This window comes from Gnatocerus cornutus, chromosome 6, assembly GCF_029298725.1.
Source record: "Gnatocerus cornutus isolate USDA-ARS CGAHR chromosome 6, icGnaCorn1.1, whole genome shotgun sequence".
In the NCBI taxonomy this organism is placed as follows: domain Eukaryota; kingdom Metazoa; phylum Arthropoda; class Insecta; order Coleoptera; family Tenebrionidae; genus Gnatocerus; species Gnatocerus cornutus.
The window spans coordinates 15,267,786-15,285,124 of NC_142238.1; the positions used below are offsets into that span (position 1 = coordinate 15,267,786).

Sequence of the window (17,339 nt, forward strand, 5' to 3'; positions counted from 1 at the left end):
AAAAATCACAGATTTTAAAAATTTTAATTTTTAAGACGAAGCAAAAATTTTCGACACCTTTTACTAAAATTTGTAATTTTGGCCATTTTAGTGTTACAGCTATGAAAAGTTGCTATTTTTGAATCTTGGGTTAACTCTAGCAAGTTGCAAAGTTGTAGATCAAAAGACACAGATTTTAGAAATTTTTGCTTTTAAGGAGAAGCAAAAATTTTCGACATTTTCCAGTAAAGTTTGTAATTTTGGTAATTTTAGGGCTATAACTATGAAATTTGGGGAAGTTACTATTTTGTTACTATTTTTGAGACTAGTATTAACTCCGCCAAATTACAAAATTGTAAAGCAAAAGACACAAATTTTAGAAATTTTCATTTGAAACCGACCAAAAATACCCGAAATTCTTCAATAAAATTCGTAATTTTGATAATTTTAGTGCTATAGCTATGAAATTTAGTGAAGTTACTATTTTTAAGACCAGTATTAACTCCACCAAATTGCAAAATTGTAGAGCAAATGACACAAATTTTAGAAACTTTCATTTTGAAAACCAAGCAAAAATTTTCAAGATCTTTCACTAACATTTGTAATTTTGGTAATTTTAGAGCTATAACTGTAAAATTTGGGGAAGTTATTATTTTTAAATCGTATATTAACTTCTCCAAATTGCAAAATTGTAGAGCGAAACACTCAAATTTTAGAAATTTTAATTTTGGAGACCAAGCAAAATTGTCCGAATTTTGTCACTAAAATTTGTAATTTTGGTAATTTAAATGCTATAACTATCAAATTTGGGAAACTTACTATTTTGTTTATTAACTCCACTAAACTGCAAAGTTGTAGAGAAAAAGACTCAAATTTTAGAAATTTTTATTTTGGAGACCAACCAAAAATACCCGAAATTCTTTACAAAAATTTGTAATTTTGGTAATTTTAGTGCTATTGATATGAAATTTGAGAAAGTTATTATTTTTGAGTTCAGTATTAACTCCACCAGATTGCAAAATTGTAGAACGAAAGCCACAAATTTTAGAAACTTCCACTTTTGAGTGAAAGTAAAAAATTTTTCGACAATTTGTAATTTTGGCCATTTTAACCAAAATTAACCACACGGTACTAATTTTTTTTTAAATATAAACCTGTTTGAGAATCAAGACGCAATTCTAATTTAGAAATGACTTTTGTCAATTTTCCTCGTGTTTTAATACACATTTTCTTTTATTGAACTTATTTGTTAATTAATACAACTAGTGAATGGTAACTTTTTGTACAGCACCTTGGCATTTTCTCCCATTTCCTGCAAAAGACCCCTCCAAAGCCAGAATTTAATTTCGTGTCCTGAATCTTCCATAACGACATAACGAAATCATCCCCTGTCGTTTGCACTCAAGCCAAAGATATAAATGAAGCAAGTCCTCTAAAAATTACAGTCTAGTCCCGATTCAACAAGAAAACGTAAGAAATTTCTTCGTGCTTATTATCCAGAAACCCCACTTTTATCCAACTCTCGTATTGTAAACAAAAACAATCCTCTAATAATGTAAACAACTAAAGGATTCCAAATCCGAAATTTTCCTTCATTTTTATGTTTTTCTGCGTCTGCGGTAAGTTCCAATGGTAAAATCCTGTTGTGAAAGTCATTGCCAACAACATTTTTGTTAAGTTTGACACGAGTCTCGTGGGGAATCACTGATATCCTGTTCTGCACAAAATACTTCCGAGTAATGTTATTGAACCTTTAACAAATGCGAGCTAAAAATAGAAATTAAACTCGTTCACATCGAGATTTTTTCCAGAAAAAAATCTTGAAACCGACTTCTTTTTCTTCGTATTATTTGTTTATCTCGCCGTTTTTTGGCGACGAACTATTGACAATAATAGAATCCCGGAACTCCGACAAGCGACATCCGGGTCTCTCGTCCTTGCGGAAGCACTTCTAATACGGTAAATACTATAAAATCCACTCAATTCATAAAATTGTCCATTCCGACCAGCACAAGGATACAACTCATACACTTTTTACAAAAGTCCACCCAGCAGACTCTTTGTTCACCATTTCTTTAAAGTCTGATGAAATTCCCAACATTTTTAGTTGACTTGCACGTGTCCACCGGTTCGCATCTCTTTAATTGATATTTTTATTGTCGCAAGCGAACGATGGACACTGCTACTAGAAATCTTCTGGGAGTGATGCTTCTGGTGATGTTGACCACCTCGGTGATGGTCGTGGTCGAGGCCAACCCCATCGGTACGTATCCACGAAGACAATTTATCAAAATATCATCAGATTTTTTCAGGAGTGTGTATTCGCAACTGTGCTCAGTGCAAGAAAATGTTCGGGCCTTATTTCGAAGGCCAACTCTGTGCAGATGCTTGTGTCAAGTTCAAAGGTAAAATTATCCCGGACTGCGAGGATGTTGCGTCCATTGCGCCGTTCTTGAGCAAGTTTGATTGAAATTTGACGGAATTTGACCATTTTTGATGGATTTACTGTGATGTTTATTTATTTAGTTGATTGTGTTATTGTAAACAAATAAAGATTATAAAGAGATTAGTGAACAGGTGGTTTCGCATTTTTCACTAAAGATAGTCATTTTAGTGCTATAACTATCAAATTTGGGGAAGTTACTATCTTGAAGTCCAGTATTAACTCAACCAAATAGCAAAATTGTAGAGCAAAATACACAAATTTAAAAAAAATTTATTTTGAAGGCAAGCAAAAATATCCGTCGTCCTTCAATAAAATTCGTTATTTTGGTAATTTTAGTGGTATAGCTATGAAATTTGAGGAAGTTACTATTTTTAAGTTGTGTATTAACTCCACCAAATTAAAAAACTGTAGAGCAAAAGATACAAATTTAAAAAATAGAATATATGAAACGCGTTTCATAATGAACATTTTGCCGCACGCACGTTTTTAGGACACGACGAGCGCAGCTCATAAAGTGGTAAGTGCGGCAAAATGCATTATGAACAAGTATCATACCCTATTTTTTCTATTTCGCCTTATTTTAAACGAAAAAACTTCATTTCGAAATCTAGGGAATTTTAGGGTAGTTGGCATTTGCAAAATGATCGGGAAAAAATTCGAAGTAGCCAAATCCAATTTCAGTCAGTTTGACAGGTGTGACGTTTTGAGGTTACTGGAGCGCAAGGGAGCCAAGAGAGCGAAGATGTTGATCATGATCATGATGGTTCTCTTGCATCTAAAGAGTTTTTCTCCGATGAATTATTAAGCCAAGTACAACAAGAAATAATAGTGTATTGATCGATTTATCATGGTTTATCAAAACCAAAATCTAAATTGTCAACGTTGAAGGCAGGTTGACGGTTTGTCTGCTGCAAACCTAAGAAAAATATAAGATCCTGGAAATATTGGCACGGGATTGGTCCATTACGATACCAAAATACGCTTAAACGCGTATCGAAATATCTTCATTATGAACGCGAAATAGAAAATAGTATATTATGAAACGCGTTTCATAATGAACATTTTGCCGCACGCACGTTTTTAGGACACGACGAGCGCAGAGAGGAGTGTCATAAAGTAGTAAGTGCGGCAAAATGCATTATGAACAAGTATCATACGCTATTTTTTCTATTTCGCCTTATTTTAAACGAAAAAACTTGATTTCGAAATCTAGGGAATTTTAGGGTAGTTGGCATTTGCAAAATGATCGGGAAAAAATTCGAAGTAGCCAAATCCAATTTCAGTCAGTTTGACAGGTGTGACGATTTGAGGTTACCGGAGCAAGAGTTTTTCTCCGATGAATTATTAAGCCAAGTACAACAAGAAATAATAGTGTATTGATCGATTTATCAAAGTTTAACAAAACCAAAATCTAAATTGTCAACGTTGACGGCAGGTTGACGGTTTGTCTGCTGCAAACCTAAGGAAAATATATGTTCCTGGGAATATTGGCACGGGATTGGTTCATTACGATACCGAAATACGCTCAAACGCGTATCGAAATATCTTCATTATGAACGCGAAATAGAAAAAATATATTTTGGAGGCCAAGCAAATATATCCGACGTCTTTCAATAAAATTCGTAATCTTGGTAATTTTAGCGCTATAGTTATGACATTTAAGAAAGTTATAGTTTTTGAGCTTAGAATTGACCCCACCAAATTGCAAAATTGTAGAGCAAAAAACACAAATTTTAGAAATTTTTATTTTAGAAATCAAGCAAAAATTTCCAAGAGCCTTCACTAACATTCGTAATTTTGGTAATTTCAGAGCTACAACTGTGAAATTTAAGAAAGTTACTATTTTTAAGTCGTATATCAACTCAACCAAATTCCAAAATTGTAGAGCAAAAGACTCAAATTTTGGAAATTTTTATTTTGGAGACGAAGCGAAAATACCCGAAATTCTTCAATAAAATCTGTAATTTTGATAATTTTATTGCTACAACTATGAAATTTGGAAAAATTATTATTTTTGAGTTGAGTAGTATTAACTCCACCAAATTGCAAAAATGTAGAACAAGAGACTCAAATTTTTGAATTTTTCATTTTGGAGACCAAGTAAAAATACCCGAAATTTTTCAATAAAATTTGTAATTTTGGTAATGTTAGTGCTATAACTATAAAATTTTTGGAAGTTACTATTTCTAATTCAAGTATTAACTCTACCAAAATTCAAAAATGTAGCGTACACAAATTGTAGAAATTTTTATTTTGAATTCCAAGCAAAATATCCGAGGTCCTTTAATAAAATTCGTTCTTCTTGAGCAAGTTTAATTGAAATTTGACGGGATTTGACCAATTTTGATATATTTTACTGTGATGTTTATTTATTTTGTTGATGGTGTTATTGTAAACAAATAAAGATTATAGAGAGATTAGTAAGCAGGTGGTTTCATTAATCCTGCAAAAACCTGTTTTCTCAACCTACTTTAAGTTTTTTTTTCGACGAAAAAAGTTACGAGTTTTTGTGCTTAAAAAAAACGTCTATTTACGTAATTCGAACTCTTTAATACACCACTCTGTAACCTGGTTTTCCGAAGAATAAACAGGTCCAGAAAATAACACAGAAAAAGAAAAACAAAGCCGGAAAAATTAGCCTAGAGACCTTGTCAACTTGTCGCCACAGAATCTTCTCTTTTCCTTTCTTCTAAAAAACGCCACGTAAAAATTAAACGAGCGAACAGTCTTAAAACTAACATTTCTCCACGCCACAGGAATCAAATGACTCTCTTTCGCACCCCCAGTCTTCGGCATGTGTTTCCAAGGCCTCATTGCGACCTCCTACAAGTGATAACATCACCAACAACCAAACTTTGATAGTCCTCACCATCGCTTCTTCACATTGCTTCTTCTTCGCCTTTCGGTAATTGGAATCCATGACTTTAACAATGACAAACTCACTGAAAGCGGCGAATACTGACACCATGCAGCCGGCCATCCACAGATCCAAAGCCTACAAGAACGATTCAGGAGAAGACAAAGTGTTAAGACGTACCTTCACGTAGGCAACTGCGGGAATATCGGACCTCAACCCTGTGAACATAGTCACCAATGTCAACAAACACGTTACTAGAAGAGTGACGCGTCCTGGAATGGCATCCAGACCGAGCCAGAAACTGAACCATGAAAGTACCACGACTAGGGTCGATGGGGCGAAAGTTTGGATGAGATGGTGGCCGATTTGGCGCTCGAATTGGAAGTAGGCGACTAACCGAGAAAAGTTACCATTCTTCTCCTTCGTGTACACGTCTTGTACCTCCAAATGCATAGGAAGAATGTTATACTGAAGAAGCTTCAATTCTGGTACCACCACGACGCCTTTCGGTGCCCATTTTAGCTTCATTTTGTGGTTGGTATAAGAAACTAACTTAAAATAAGACCATGGTACTTATGGTACTACTCACAACTTTCAATGGTGACGGGACAAATCTGGGTGTCCATGGGGTACCGCTGGAACTCCATCTGACAAGCAACTATGGCGTGCATCCGGGCGTTATACCTAATAGTTTTATTCCTGAAGATGCTCATCGAAGAGAATTTTTGAGTCAACCCTGCAATCTCCACCACTTTAGAAGTCAAGAAGTACAAATCCGGCTGCCATAAATTATCGAAACTCTCCGCCGGAAGTGTTACGGAGTTGTCGCCAATTTCGAACAAATCTTCAGGGATTTTGATGCGCGGGTCCACCCATTCTTGGCTCAAAAACATATCCATTCTGCACAAATTAGAGAGTGTTAATTAATTAACAGAGCGAACTCACCGAAAGTCCATGTCTTCGACGTTGATAGAGTTGATGTCCACGACTTTCATACTGAACTCGACTTCGATGGGGCCGCCGCGAAGAGTCGGAGGACGCACTTCTACAATACGATTTTTTGAGTTTGTTTTTTTGGGTTCGACAAACCTTTGAAGTAGTGCTCCGGGATGATGCTCTTGGTGGTGTTGAGCAGACTCCGGTGTTTGGGAACCAAAGCGTCCGCCAAACCCGAAAGAATCCTGAAAACTATCGTCAACTTCGAGGTGTTTCTCTTCGGCACTCACCAGAAGATCAAGCACCGTCTCATCGTCATCTAAACTTCATTTTGCTAGTAGCGGCAAGATAAGGATCAAATTAATTAGCACAGTCTTGTATTTTTAGCACTGATCATTTTTTGTTTTTTTAAGCACTACATTTATTAACATCTCACATGATCTTGTTTAAATTCGAAAAAAATTACAGTGTTGACAGCAATTTGTCAATATAAGCGGCGGCACGATGAATCAATTGCTAACTGGAATGTAATTAACGTGTTGCCGCTAATTCATTAAATGATCTTTTCCGTTTCCGTTTCTTTTCTAATTGCTGCATTCTTAAAACTGAGTCAGTGCGGCGATTTGAATTTCAAAGTGACATTGTGGTTGTCTTCCGCTCACCGTTAGCTCATTAGAATAAGAATTTCGGTTGGGACCTTGGAGGAGTTTTATTTATTAGGGTAATAAAATGTTATTTCAAGTTTTCACTGCATAGATATAATAATTTTAAATTGTCAATGAAAGAATTACCACACCAAATCACGCTTTATTAATTTTACTACATTCAACTTTCTTTAATAGAGGCGCTTCAAGAAGCGACCTAAAGTTCCTGGATTGTTACAGTCGGGCGTGAGTTGACCATTGCTGGAAATGCAAGCGTCTCCGCAAGCTCTTCCTTGGAAGTAGGGGCCAAACATCTTCTTGCACTGGACGCAGTTTCTGGAAAAGGAAGAAGTGAGCACGATTAGCACTTCTAATATTCGTTGTTCTAACTAAACTGTGCAGGTAATCGTGCTCAGAACTTCTGGCTCCATAATTATGTAACTACACTCAACCAAGAAGTTTGTAAAATACAAAATACTGCTGCTGGACGTTCTTTTGTATTCTACGGTGTCGCATTTTTCGTTTCCAATAGCCAATTGCCGAATTTTAATTTATTTTTGTTTTTGTTTTAAGAAATTAATTTTTAAGGCAATGCAAAAATGTTCGATATCCTTTGCTAAAATTTGTAATTTCGACCATTTTAGTGCTACAGCTATGAAATTTGAGGAAGCTGCTATTTTTGAATCGTGTATTAACTTTATTAAATAGAAAAATTGTAAATCAAAAGACACAGTTTTAGAATTTTTTATTTTTAAGGCAAAGCCGAAATATGAAAAATCCTTCACTAAAATTCAAATTTTAGAAATTTTTATTTTGGAGATCAAGCAAAAATTTTCAAGGTCCTTTACTAACATTCGTAATTTTGGTAATTTTAGAGCTATAACTGTGAAATTTAAGGAAGTTACTTATTTTTAAGTCATGTATTAACTCCACTAAATTTCGAAAATGTAGAGCAAAACACTCAAATTAAAGACTCAAATTTTAGAAATTTTCATTTTGGAACCAGGCAAAAATACTCGAAATACTTCAATAAAATTCATAATTTTGATAATTTTATTGCTCTATGAAATTTAGAAAAATTACTATTTTTGAATCCAGTATAAACTCCACCAATTTGCAAAATTATAGAGCAAAAAACACAAATTTTAGAAATTTTTATTTTAGATACCAAACAAAAATTTACAAGATCCTTCACTAACATTCGTAATTTTGGTAATTTTAAAGCTATAACTGTGAAATTTAAGGAAGTTACTATTTTTGAGTCCAGTAAATTACTCTACTAAATTGCAAAATTGTTAAGCGAAAGACACAAATTTTAGAAATTTTTACTTTGAAGACAAAAAAAATATTCGACGTCCTTCAATAAAATTCGTAATTTTGGTAATTTTAGTGCTACAGCTATGAAATTTGGCGAAATTACTAGTTTTCAATCGTTTAATAACTCTGTTAAACTGAAACATTGTAAATCGAAAGACAAATTTTAGAATTTTCTATTTTGAGGACCAAGCAAAAATAAAAATACCCTAAATTCTTCACTAAAATTCGTAATTTTGGTAATTTTAGTGCTACAGCTATGAAATTTGGCGAAATTACTAGTTTTCAATCGTTTAGTAACTCTGTTAAACTGAAACATTGTAAATCGAAAGACAAATTTTAGAATTTTCTATTTTGGGGACCAAGCAAAAATACCCGAAATTCTTCACTAAAATTCGTAATTTTGGTAATTTTAGAGCTATTGCTATGAAATATGGGGAAGTTACTGTTTTTAAGTCAAGTATTAACTCCACCAAAATGCAGAATTGCAGAGCGAAACACACAAATTTTCGAAATTTTTATTTTGGAGGCCAAGCAAAAATATCCGGCGTCCTTCACTAAAATTCGTAATTTTAGAATTTTTAGTGCTATAACTATAAAATTTGAGGAAGTTACTATTTTTGAGTCAAGTTTTAACTCCACCAAATTGCAAAATTGTAAAGCGAAAGACACAAATTTCCGAAATTTTTATTTTAGAGCCCAAACAAAAATTTTTGACATCCGGCTAAAATTTCGAAATAAAATTTTCGGTAATTTTAGTGCTAGGGCCATGAAATTCGGAGATTTAACTATTTTTGAGTCGTTCATTAACTCTTCCAAATTATAAAACTGTAGATCAAAAAACACAGATTTTAGAAGTTGTCACTCAACCAAAAAGTTTTTACAATAAAAAATATTAGTCTTAAAGCTCTGCTGCAGCTGATTTGACCATCGAACTTAAAAAACTGAAAAATGGAACTATAAAAATAGGAAGAGAACCAGCAGAAGTAAAACTTCTCCAAAAATACGAGATAAAAACCTTTAACTGAGCGCGCTTTTTAGTTATCACCTAACAGCAGTTCGCGTCTTGACAGCCCCCCGAAAAGCCCCTAAATTAGCAACTCCATTTTATTTCCGTCTAAAGAACTACAACACAAAACCCCACGAAATCACAAACTGCAACTATTCGTCCTCACAGGCGTCGACTTGTCATCGCAAATTTTCACTTCGTGTAAATTCCTGTTCATCGCCCGGTATTCCTTTTTCTCGCATTCCACATACTCCCTCCGCCCCAAAATCGCGCGAGGAAACGGCGCTTTGGTCCCCAAAATAGGCCTCGGTGTGTCTCCGTTCCCGGTGTTGGTTCTAACCGTTTTCCGAGAGTACCTCGAACTTTGGCTGCTGATGGAACATGGTGTTCTAAGGGTGGATTTCTGAGGGGTGACTTGGTCTAAAGGGACATAGACTTGGGCTCCGGGGCGCAGTTCAGAGGTCATATAATTGGGGGAAAAGAGCACAATGATGAATGAAAGGTCTGAGATTTGAAGTGTTGATAATTGCGTTGCTAGGTTTTGGGAAAAATAGGAAATCGCCGCTTGCTTATGGATACTTACGTAATACAGACAGGAATGGACGCACTGCAAATATAACTTTCAATTATCGCCGTTAGCACTAGTACCATAATTAAGCCCAAATATTTCTACAAATTAGTTAGACTCGTTAACACTTTCGAATCGTTTATTCACTCCTTACCATGTTTTCCGATTGTTACCGCCGTTGTAAATAGCTTTCCCAACCCTTAACTTTCGTTTTATAGGTAAATTGAGCGGCTTCATTATTTATGAACACAATTTGTCAACGCGAATCGGGGGTTGAAAAAACAACGTGTTATTGGAGGGTGGGCGGCGTATTGTTGAGGGTTTCTTATTCTTCGTTCTATTTCCATTCTGCCACACGTACGTATCGATCCATCATTTGGAGAAAAGAAATTGGAATTTTTTTGCCGTTTTTTGAACCGGCCCTCATTACGTCAACCGAAAAATAAGTTTGTTTATGTTTACATCAAAGACCAAAATATTGTTCATATCGTAAGACAATAAAAATTACCGCTTTCCCGTCACAGAAAAAGGGGTCAAATTCAGTGTTGTTGTTTCAAGTTCAGTTGTTTCATTATAATTGTTTAGGGCCGATAAGACAGGTGGAAATACATAGTTTTCGTTGCGTCCCAGGTGAGCTAAAGACGGACCTGATTAGATAAGGGCCCCGAAAGTTTCAAATAGCATTGTGTTGGCATGAAGAAGTAGGTACTCTTCCGACAAAAAAAGTTAAGTACTGTCCTGCCTTCAATTTAGTACAGTGACGGTCAAAATAAAGTGGTACAATTTTTGAACGACATTGTAATCCCGGTGAAAACTTAAACCTACTAATAAAACGTTATTATAACTACCAGAGTAATTATTTACCTGCAGTTTACAAATGTTTTAAGTCTGCAAATGCATTTAAAAAGTAGTCTAGTTTTTTGTTTTGTAAATGTCGAAGTTAAGCCTACAAAATTATCAGTATGCCTACTTTAGCAGCCTAGTTTACACAGCTCAATTTTTGAAAAAATCTGGTCCAAAACTTGTACCACTTCAGTTGGGCTGCCACTGTATTTAAGATATTTAGGTTCATCGAATTTTTCGGTTTTTCTTTGGTTTACAATTTAGACTACATTTTATGACAATATTCCATAAAATTGTCCTCCATAAAAATAGAGAAGCTTTTGTCATGTTCCAATTGGTAAATATTGATCACGCTTCACCGCAACAGCCAATTAAATAATGTTATACACCCATTCGTTAAGTAGATTTTTTACACTTTTGCATACTGGGTGTTTATAAATGTTTCTAGCATCAAAGATAGCTATGAAGTGTCAAAGAAATTTACCTCTCATTACAAATATGGATTTAGATGTTTCAACTGACATTTGCAGTTAACCTCAGTCATAAAACAAAGTTATTTTTCAAAAAAAAAAGTTCTAGTCAGTTTAAAACCTGTAAATAAAAAATCGTAACTGAAACGTCATTGACGTGAGTGACATTTTAAGTGAAGTTAAACATAGTTATATTATATTATAGCTCGTTACTAAGGCTGAAACTCCACCCCCTTTTGGTTGCTAGGGACGTGCGATCATAAATGACGTCACTTTTTTTTTTGAAAAATAACTTTGTTTCAACTGACATTTGCAGTTAACCTCAGTCATAAAACAAAGTTATTTTTCAAAAAAAAAAGTTCTAGTCAGTTTAAAACCTGTAAATAAAAAATCGTAACTGAAACGTCATTGACGTGAGTGACATTTTAAGTGAAGTTAAACATAGTTATATTATATTATAGCTCGTTACTAAGACTGAAACTCCACCCCCTTTTGGTTGCTAGGGACGTGCGATCATAAATGACGTCACAAGAAAGTTCTGTCAATTGTTTTACGGTGTAAAAACATTGTTGATCGCCATTGTTGTTTAACAAAGTTCTTGTAGAAACATCAGAGTGTTAAATATTGCTGTTTTAAATAATAATAGCTTTGAAAAAATTCAATCGGAATTTAAAAGAGCTTTCCGATGACGTATTCGCGCCAGTTCAAGAGGCCTGCTTCTATTGGCTGAAAACTTTGTAGCAAACCTGTTAATTTTAGTAACCTTGGTTATATTCATTATGAAAACTAGGCGGCAAAATAGAGTATGACGGGAGTTCCAGAGTCACCCTTGATGCTAGAAACATTTATAAACACCTTGTATAAAAATTCGCGCTTTAGACTTTAGAGCTACTCAATCAATTATGTACATTTAACCTACTGTACCAACATTAAACTAATCATACGGCATCCCAATTTTCCGGACGTATCATTCAGAAGCGGTTCCTGGGATTCTTAAATTGTGACGAGCAGCATATTTCGGATTATATCGTGTCCTCTATTAAATTTGCATCGCAGTTGGCTTTGAGATAAAATTTCATGTCGTAACTCACACCACAGCAACAGTTTTCGAACGAGAAGCCAACATACGTTCAATATAACCGGGATTCTTAAATTGTCCCATTTCCAAGAATAATTTTCGATTTCATTTTGACTTCTGTAATCTTCGCAATTGCGTTTTAACAATAATAAAAAAATGTAGTTTTCGTAAATGCAGATAAGAAAGTAAACGGTAAAAAAAACATACTTTTTTCGACTACAAAGTGTTTCTAGCATCAGAAGTGGCTATGAAATATTAAAGAAATTTGCCGCTCATTACAAATGTGGGTTTAGATTTTTCAACTGACGTAGTTAACCTCCATCATAGAGCAAAGTAAGTTTTGCAAAGAAAAATTGTTCTAATTGTGATTTGAAACCTGAAAATCATAAATTTGAACACAAATCTGCAACTAATCGATATAAATAAAATTTCAAGATAGTTATATTCACTATCAAAACAAAGCGGCAAAATAGCGCATGACAGGAATTCCACAGCTACCCTTGATGCTAGAAATATTTATAAGCAGCTTGTATTTACAAAGTTCTTATTCCATGAAAAAAAGGTTTAAAAAGTGAATAAAAGGTATAAGAAGTGCATAAAAGGTGTAAAAAGTGCAAAACAGAGTGTTATTAAACGTTATGAATCGTTCAGATAGTGAGTTTATTTTTCGGCCAACGTGACAATACAGATAAATCTACGCTAGAAATTTAAACTACCTATCACATGAATTTTTTAATTCTAAAATCGATGAGTTGTGCTCGAAAACAAAATGATAATAAAAAAATACGATAACAAGAATCTTAACAAGTTTAGATTTTTGATCTTGGATAGTAACCGAAATATACAATATAACATCACATAAATTAGTAGAGAATACTATTCATATAGTATAAATAATTATAATACAATTTAACAACATATTTAATATGCAATAGAATCTAATACGAGATTGGAGGGAGTCATTCGCCAGTGTCCAGCCACTTGCTCTCTTCAATGATCCGCTCGAAGCAGTCCATCAAGTATAAGTGCTAAAAACACAATTAGAATTGCCAACAGGTAACTACCCAAAACTCACATAAGGAGTGAAGATTTTCAGCCACCTTGGCGTCTTGTCTGATCGGTTGTACTTCAAACAGAACGCCATCCCTTCATCTTCAACCTCCCATTGTCTAATACTATCCCATTGCAATACCACCACTTGGCTCTCTAAAGTGCCGTCTTCCCGACAAGCGTGCAATTTGATCCCAGAAGTCCCTATAGCCACAACCACATGACCATCTTTGCGGGAATCACACGCACAATGAGGGAAGACAACTTCGCCATATCCCGGTAGCTCCCGCGCCAGTTTCAAATATTCGGTAGCTCTGGTGTTGTCTTGGAGTGCTTTGAGTTGGTACAGTCTTTCGCCGGCGTTGATATACCCTCTGTTGACTTCATCCACACTTTGCCAGAAGATGTATGAAGTTGCTTGAGTGTCATTCATTAGAGTGAGTTCCTTTGAGATGGAAAAGAGCCATTTTCGTATGCAGAGACAGGTACTTGTGGCGGTGCTATAGTTCTGAATGTAGAGATTATGAGGATATTCGTTAGGTTGGAGCTTGCGCTCTGAAAAAGAATCTGTTAGCACAAGAAAGGAGTTAAGAGTCGTTGTTACCGAAATTATATTCAACTATTTCAAACAAATAAAAAAACTTCGCAACTCGTTTGTTCATCGCGATCTTCTTCACCACCGCCTCGTACACTTCATCGGCGTTGGCGCTCTTCCTCAACGACACTGTCACCACTTCTCTATCGGGTAATAATACTTTAAGATCTACAGGACTGCTGTTGTTGTCGTCGTCTTGATCAGTAAGGAACTCTTGCATAATATCACTTTCAGCAATGACTCTAACTGCACAAACTCTTTCTAAGTACTGCTCCAACCCTCTTCTCCTCGCATCCAACTGTTGCTCACTCAAATTAAACGGCCATTTCCCCGGTAGCTTGGGAAAAGTAAACCCTGCAACCCCAAACTAACAAACAATTAAAAAAAGAAAAGTGCTCACCTATAAACTCCTTCTTCAAATCACAATGTAGCTTGGAAAACTCTCTATACCTCCTAGAGCACAAGTGCCGCCCCGCCATGTATATATTGAAGGCGACGTACCTCTCGCCGCCCCTTTCATTGTAATGGTAATCCGGTATGCTAATGGGCAAAGACCGTTTCTCGCTGTAGTCATAATAGACCTGGTTGTCATCAGTGGGCTCCAGCCGCTCCGCTTCCTAAAACACAGATAAATTAATTTAGAAAAATCACTACAGATAATTGCTTTACCAAAGTATTACCTGTTGGGTCACTGAGATTACGGTGAGGGTGAGTACGTCGCCGCCGGACTTGATGAGATCCACGACCTGCTTGTGGGTGGCGCCCTCCACGTTCACGCCGTTCCTGGAAAAAGTCGTAAAATCAGCGATAAAAGCTTGATTAAGGGATTTTACGGCGCCTTTCTTGGACGGTGTCAGAAAATCCGCACGGCGCTTAATTTCGCGTTGGAATTGGCTGCTGGGGGGACACTAGTCATCTTCCTGGCTACTGTCTATCCGTCCCATTAGCATACAACTGTCGTAAAAATTTCCGGCATACTTGGAATATTTTGCACGAGGCTAACAACTTTACCTGGATTTGAAGCCAACGTGTCCATGGACTTGGTAGCTCAGCATTTCAATATGTTCGAGAAAAAACACAATCTCAACCTTCCAACAACGCAAAACAGATAGTAACTGACATTGATAAGAAAAACAGTCTCATACTTTCTCTAACAAACAGGTTCGGATAAAATTATTCTTACGAAACCAATGAACATGCTTTCTATTTACATAAATTTGCAGAATTTAAGAAAAGTTACGTGAGCATGTGAATCCTCGCGAGCAAATTGACAAGAAATATTTGCTTGTGGACGGAAAATCCCCGTTAAACTGTGGCGAAACATATCAGTGAAATTAAACACCTGTGTTTTAGTTAGTTTAGTCATGAAGAATATCGGATTATTTTCGCATTTTTTCAGTTCCACCGTATTCATTCAACTCGCTGGGGTGCAATCGAAAAACACGACTCATTTCCCGGAGGATTAATAAAGGTTTTATTGCTGCAAAATCGTGTCAAGTTCCAACATTTGGAACGAATAATGCGTCATTCATTAATTTTTCGAAACAAGTCACGTTGTACATCCATTTAAATGCAACGCAGTTTCCACAGAACAGAACGTTTCATTGTAATTTCAACGAAAATTTGAAATTCGCGCCTGCTGACAAGGGCGCTAAATTTAAATTCCGACCTCCAACTGACAATAAAATCGAATAAAAACTTAACAAAAACAAATCAATCGTGTACGTGACTCTGAAATCTTTTTATAGCGCCATTAAGACGGTCGTGGTGAATCATTTTCACTTTTAATAACCTCAATTTGTTTTGATTCCACCTACAGTTTATATCATTAAAGCTAAAGTAAACATTTTCAGGTGCTCGCTAAGAAAAGGATTTTGATCAGAGCGTCAATTTGATTTCCTTCATGGATTATTAATTCAGCATTGAAAAGTCTCACCCCGATCATAGCCAATTTATGAGACAATTAAATACAGTTCCAAATTTAGCGCTGCGACGACTATAATCTTCCAATTAACCTTTACGTGTCTCGTATTAAATGACAGATAAGGGGATAAAAATTGAGAAAAAGTAGAAATTTGAAATTGCCGCGTAAAAATAATACGTTTGGAATCATTTGAAACGGCGTTAATTTGTTATATCGCGTCGTAAAAAGCGTTTTTGCCTCAAAATCATGGAGCATTAAATTACATGCAGTATTTTTAAGGACTACGATAATAATAAGTTGGTTTTTATTATTTAGGGACCTTGAAAAAATACCGCAATTACGAAAAAAAGCGGAACTGTTGCAGGAAGTGACAAACGCTAAATGAAGAGGCGATAAGAATAAGAAAAACCTCAATATCACAAGTTTCAATGAACAAAATTTTGAAAAATTTGGGAAACTTTTGTTACAAAAAATTAGGTTTACAGCACTGATGAATTAAATTGACAGTGTCTTTCGTATTTATTCCTCAAATACAGTATTTAATTTAGAATCTTCAATTATCGTTCGTTTCATTTTTTCAAAAACTCATCACCTCATAATAAAAACTAAATAATTTGGGGGAATGTGGTTTTTTCACGTTTTGAACGTGGCGTCGCCGCCACCATGTTGGCAGCACACAAAAATTTCAAGTTGTGTTTGTTGTGATGTTTGCAAATATTTGCTGAAGAAAACAACGATAAAGCTGTAAAAACTATTAATAAAAACTGTTTAAATTGGAGGACAAGAAGTTTTTGCGATTTTTGCCGGTAAGCTGTCAAAACTTCACTTGTTTTCAAATAAATCCGTTATTTTTGCGCATGGTTTAAATTTAGCTTTTTATACAAAACTCGTGCTTTTATTTCGAATACCAAACACCTTGTTTTGATTATGTACAGGAAAATTCACCTTACTTGTGTTTAACGTTCCAATAATGATTTTATTGTTCGTTTTTGGGGTTAGTGCGCTCCAGTTTTCGCCCCCAAAGTCAATATTTGGGGGTAGTTTTTTTTAACGCGTTGGATTGCCATTACTCCTTTCATTTGTTTCAGGCAAAGACGCCCCCTCCCCGCCAAGTTTCCAAATTTCTCGAAAACCGTGAATTCGGAAAAACTGCGGAAGCCAAGCGAAGGAACGTGAATTTCTCACTTTTACTTTCCACGTCGTCATTCCCACAATTTCACGTCCCATAAACTTAGAATTCGCACCAGAAATTCCAGGTATTAAAAATCTGAGCTGTCACTCAACTTGAAATGAAAATCAATAGACAACATAAAGCATTGAATCGTGGCATTTAGGTGTAAGAATACGGACTCACACTTCGAGGATGCGGTCCCCTTTCCGAATTCCAGCCTGTTCGGCGGCGCCCCTGTCCAAGACGGCGCTGACGTGCTGTAAGGGGGCGTACAGCTCCCCATTGATACTACGGAGTTGACCGCCTTCACTGACTTGGCCGCGGACGTTGAAGCCGAATCCTGTCTCGGTTTTGTTTATGGTTACGACACGGGGACCATTTGGCACTTTCATGTTGTCGACTCTAGGTGCACCTCGCACTGCATCAGAGTCGGCCATATTTTGACGTGAGGGATC

General features: G+C 35.8%; 4 protein-coding genes across 7 annotated transcripts; 1 reads left to right on the plus strand and 3 right to left on the minus strand.

Moving 5' to 3' along the window:
• The first annotated feature begins 1,402 nt into the window (after positions 1–1,402).
• On the plus strand, positions 1,403–2,553 carry LOC148173350 (eclosion hormone-like). The gene is made up of 3 exons (XM_088039034.1): positions 1,403–1,449; positions 2,146–2,242; positions 2,292–2,553. Exons 2-3 carry the CDS (start codon positions 2,152–2,154, stop codon positions 2,447–2,449), a joined length of 249 nt encoding a protein of 82 aa, XP_087895160.1. The 5' UTR covers positions 1,403–1,449; positions 2,146–2,151; the 3' UTR covers positions 2,450–2,553.
• Positions 2,554–4,954: 2,401 nt separating this feature from the next.
• alka (glycine receptor subunit alpha alkaliphile) lies at positions 4,955–6,666 on the minus strand. 3 transcript variants are annotated; one of them, XM_088038142.1, is made up of 8 exons: positions 6,509–6,666; positions 6,372–6,463; positions 6,228–6,327; positions 5,872–6,182; positions 5,463–5,830; positions 5,295–5,420; positions 5,165–5,245; positions 4,955–5,114 (listed from the first exon to the last, which is right to left on the minus strand). In XM_088038142.1, exons 1-8 carry the CDS (start codon positions 6,535–6,537, stop codon positions 4,974–4,976), a joined length of 1,248 nt encoding a protein of 415 aa, XP_087894268.1. In that variant the 5' UTR covers positions 6,538–6,666; the 3' UTR covers positions 4,955–4,973. The 3 variants fall into 3 exon arrangements, with proteins under 3 accessions (XP_087894268.1, XP_087894267.1, XP_087894266.1); XM_088038141.1 differs by having other exon boundaries at positions 4,955–5,111; positions 5,165–5,248; XM_088038140.1 differs by having other exon boundaries at positions 5,165–5,248.
• A 343-nt stretch (positions 6,667–7,009) lies between these two features.
• On the minus strand, positions 7,010–9,958 carry LOC148173352 (eclosion hormone-like). Its single transcript, XM_088039496.1, has 3 exons — positions 9,908–9,958; positions 9,769–9,854; positions 7,010–7,198 (listed from the first exon to the last, which is right to left on the minus strand). The coding sequence occupies exons 1-3, from the start codon at positions 9,908–9,910 to the stop codon at positions 7,054–7,056; spliced, it is 234 nt and encodes a 77-aa protein (XP_087895622.1). The 5' UTR covers positions 9,911–9,958; the 3' UTR covers positions 7,010–7,053.
• A 2,829-nt stretch (positions 9,959–12,787) lies between these two features.
• On the minus strand, positions 12,788–17,338 carry Snx27 (sorting nexin 27). 2 transcript variants are annotated; one of them, XM_088039659.1, is made up of 6 exons: positions 17,068–17,338; positions 14,470–14,572; positions 14,190–14,406; positions 13,799–14,143; positions 13,220–13,749; positions 12,788–13,172 (listed from the first exon to the last, which is right to left on the minus strand). In XM_088039659.1, exons 1-6 carry the CDS (start codon positions 17,319–17,321, stop codon positions 13,104–13,106), a joined length of 1,518 nt encoding a protein of 505 aa, XP_087895785.1. In that variant the 5' UTR covers positions 17,322–17,338; the 3' UTR covers positions 12,788–13,103. The 2 variants fall into 2 exon arrangements, with proteins under 2 accessions (XP_087895785.1, XP_087895786.1); XM_088039660.1 differs by lacking the exon at positions 17,068–17,338 and adding an exon at positions 14,801–14,908.
• Between the last annotated feature and the right edge of the window lies 1 nt (position 17,339).

Coding starts and splice junctions, on each gene's coding strand:
- LOC148173350 (XM_088039034.1), top strand. CDS start 2,152: ATGGACACTGCTACTAGAAATCTTCTGGGAGTGATGCTTCTGGTGATG. Junction 2,243..2,291: donor GGTCGAGGCCAACCCCATCG/GTACGTATCCAC, acceptor AGATTTTTTCAG/GAGTGTGTATTCGCAACTGT.
- LOC148173352 (XM_088039496.1), bottom strand. Junction 7,199..9,768: donor TCCATTCCTGTCTGTATTAC/GTAAGTATCCAT, acceptor TTCCTTTTCCAG/AAACTGCGTCCAGTGCAAGA.
- Snx27 (XM_088039659.1), bottom strand. CDS start 17,321: ATGGCCGACTCTGATGCAGTGCGAGGTGCACCTAGAGTCGACAACATG. Junction 14,407..14,469: donor TAATCTCAGTGACCCAACAG/GTAATACTTTGG, acceptor TCTGTGTTTTAG/GAAGCGGAGCGGCTGGAGCC. Junction 13,750..13,798: donor AATAGTTGAATATAATTTCG/GTAACAACGACT, acceptor ATTCTTTTTCAG/AGCGCAAGCTCCAACCTAAC.
- alka (XM_088038140.1), bottom strand. CDS start 6,537: ATGACGATGAGACGGTGCTTGATCTTCTG. Junction 5,421..5,462: donor CCGCAGTTGCCTACGTGAAG/GTACGTCTTAAC, acceptor TCGTTCTTGTAG/GCTTTGGATCTGTGGATGGC. Junction 5,249..5,294: donor AGCAATGTGAAGAAGCGATG/GTGAGGACTATC, acceptor TATCACTTGTAG/GAGGTCGCAATGAGGCCTTG.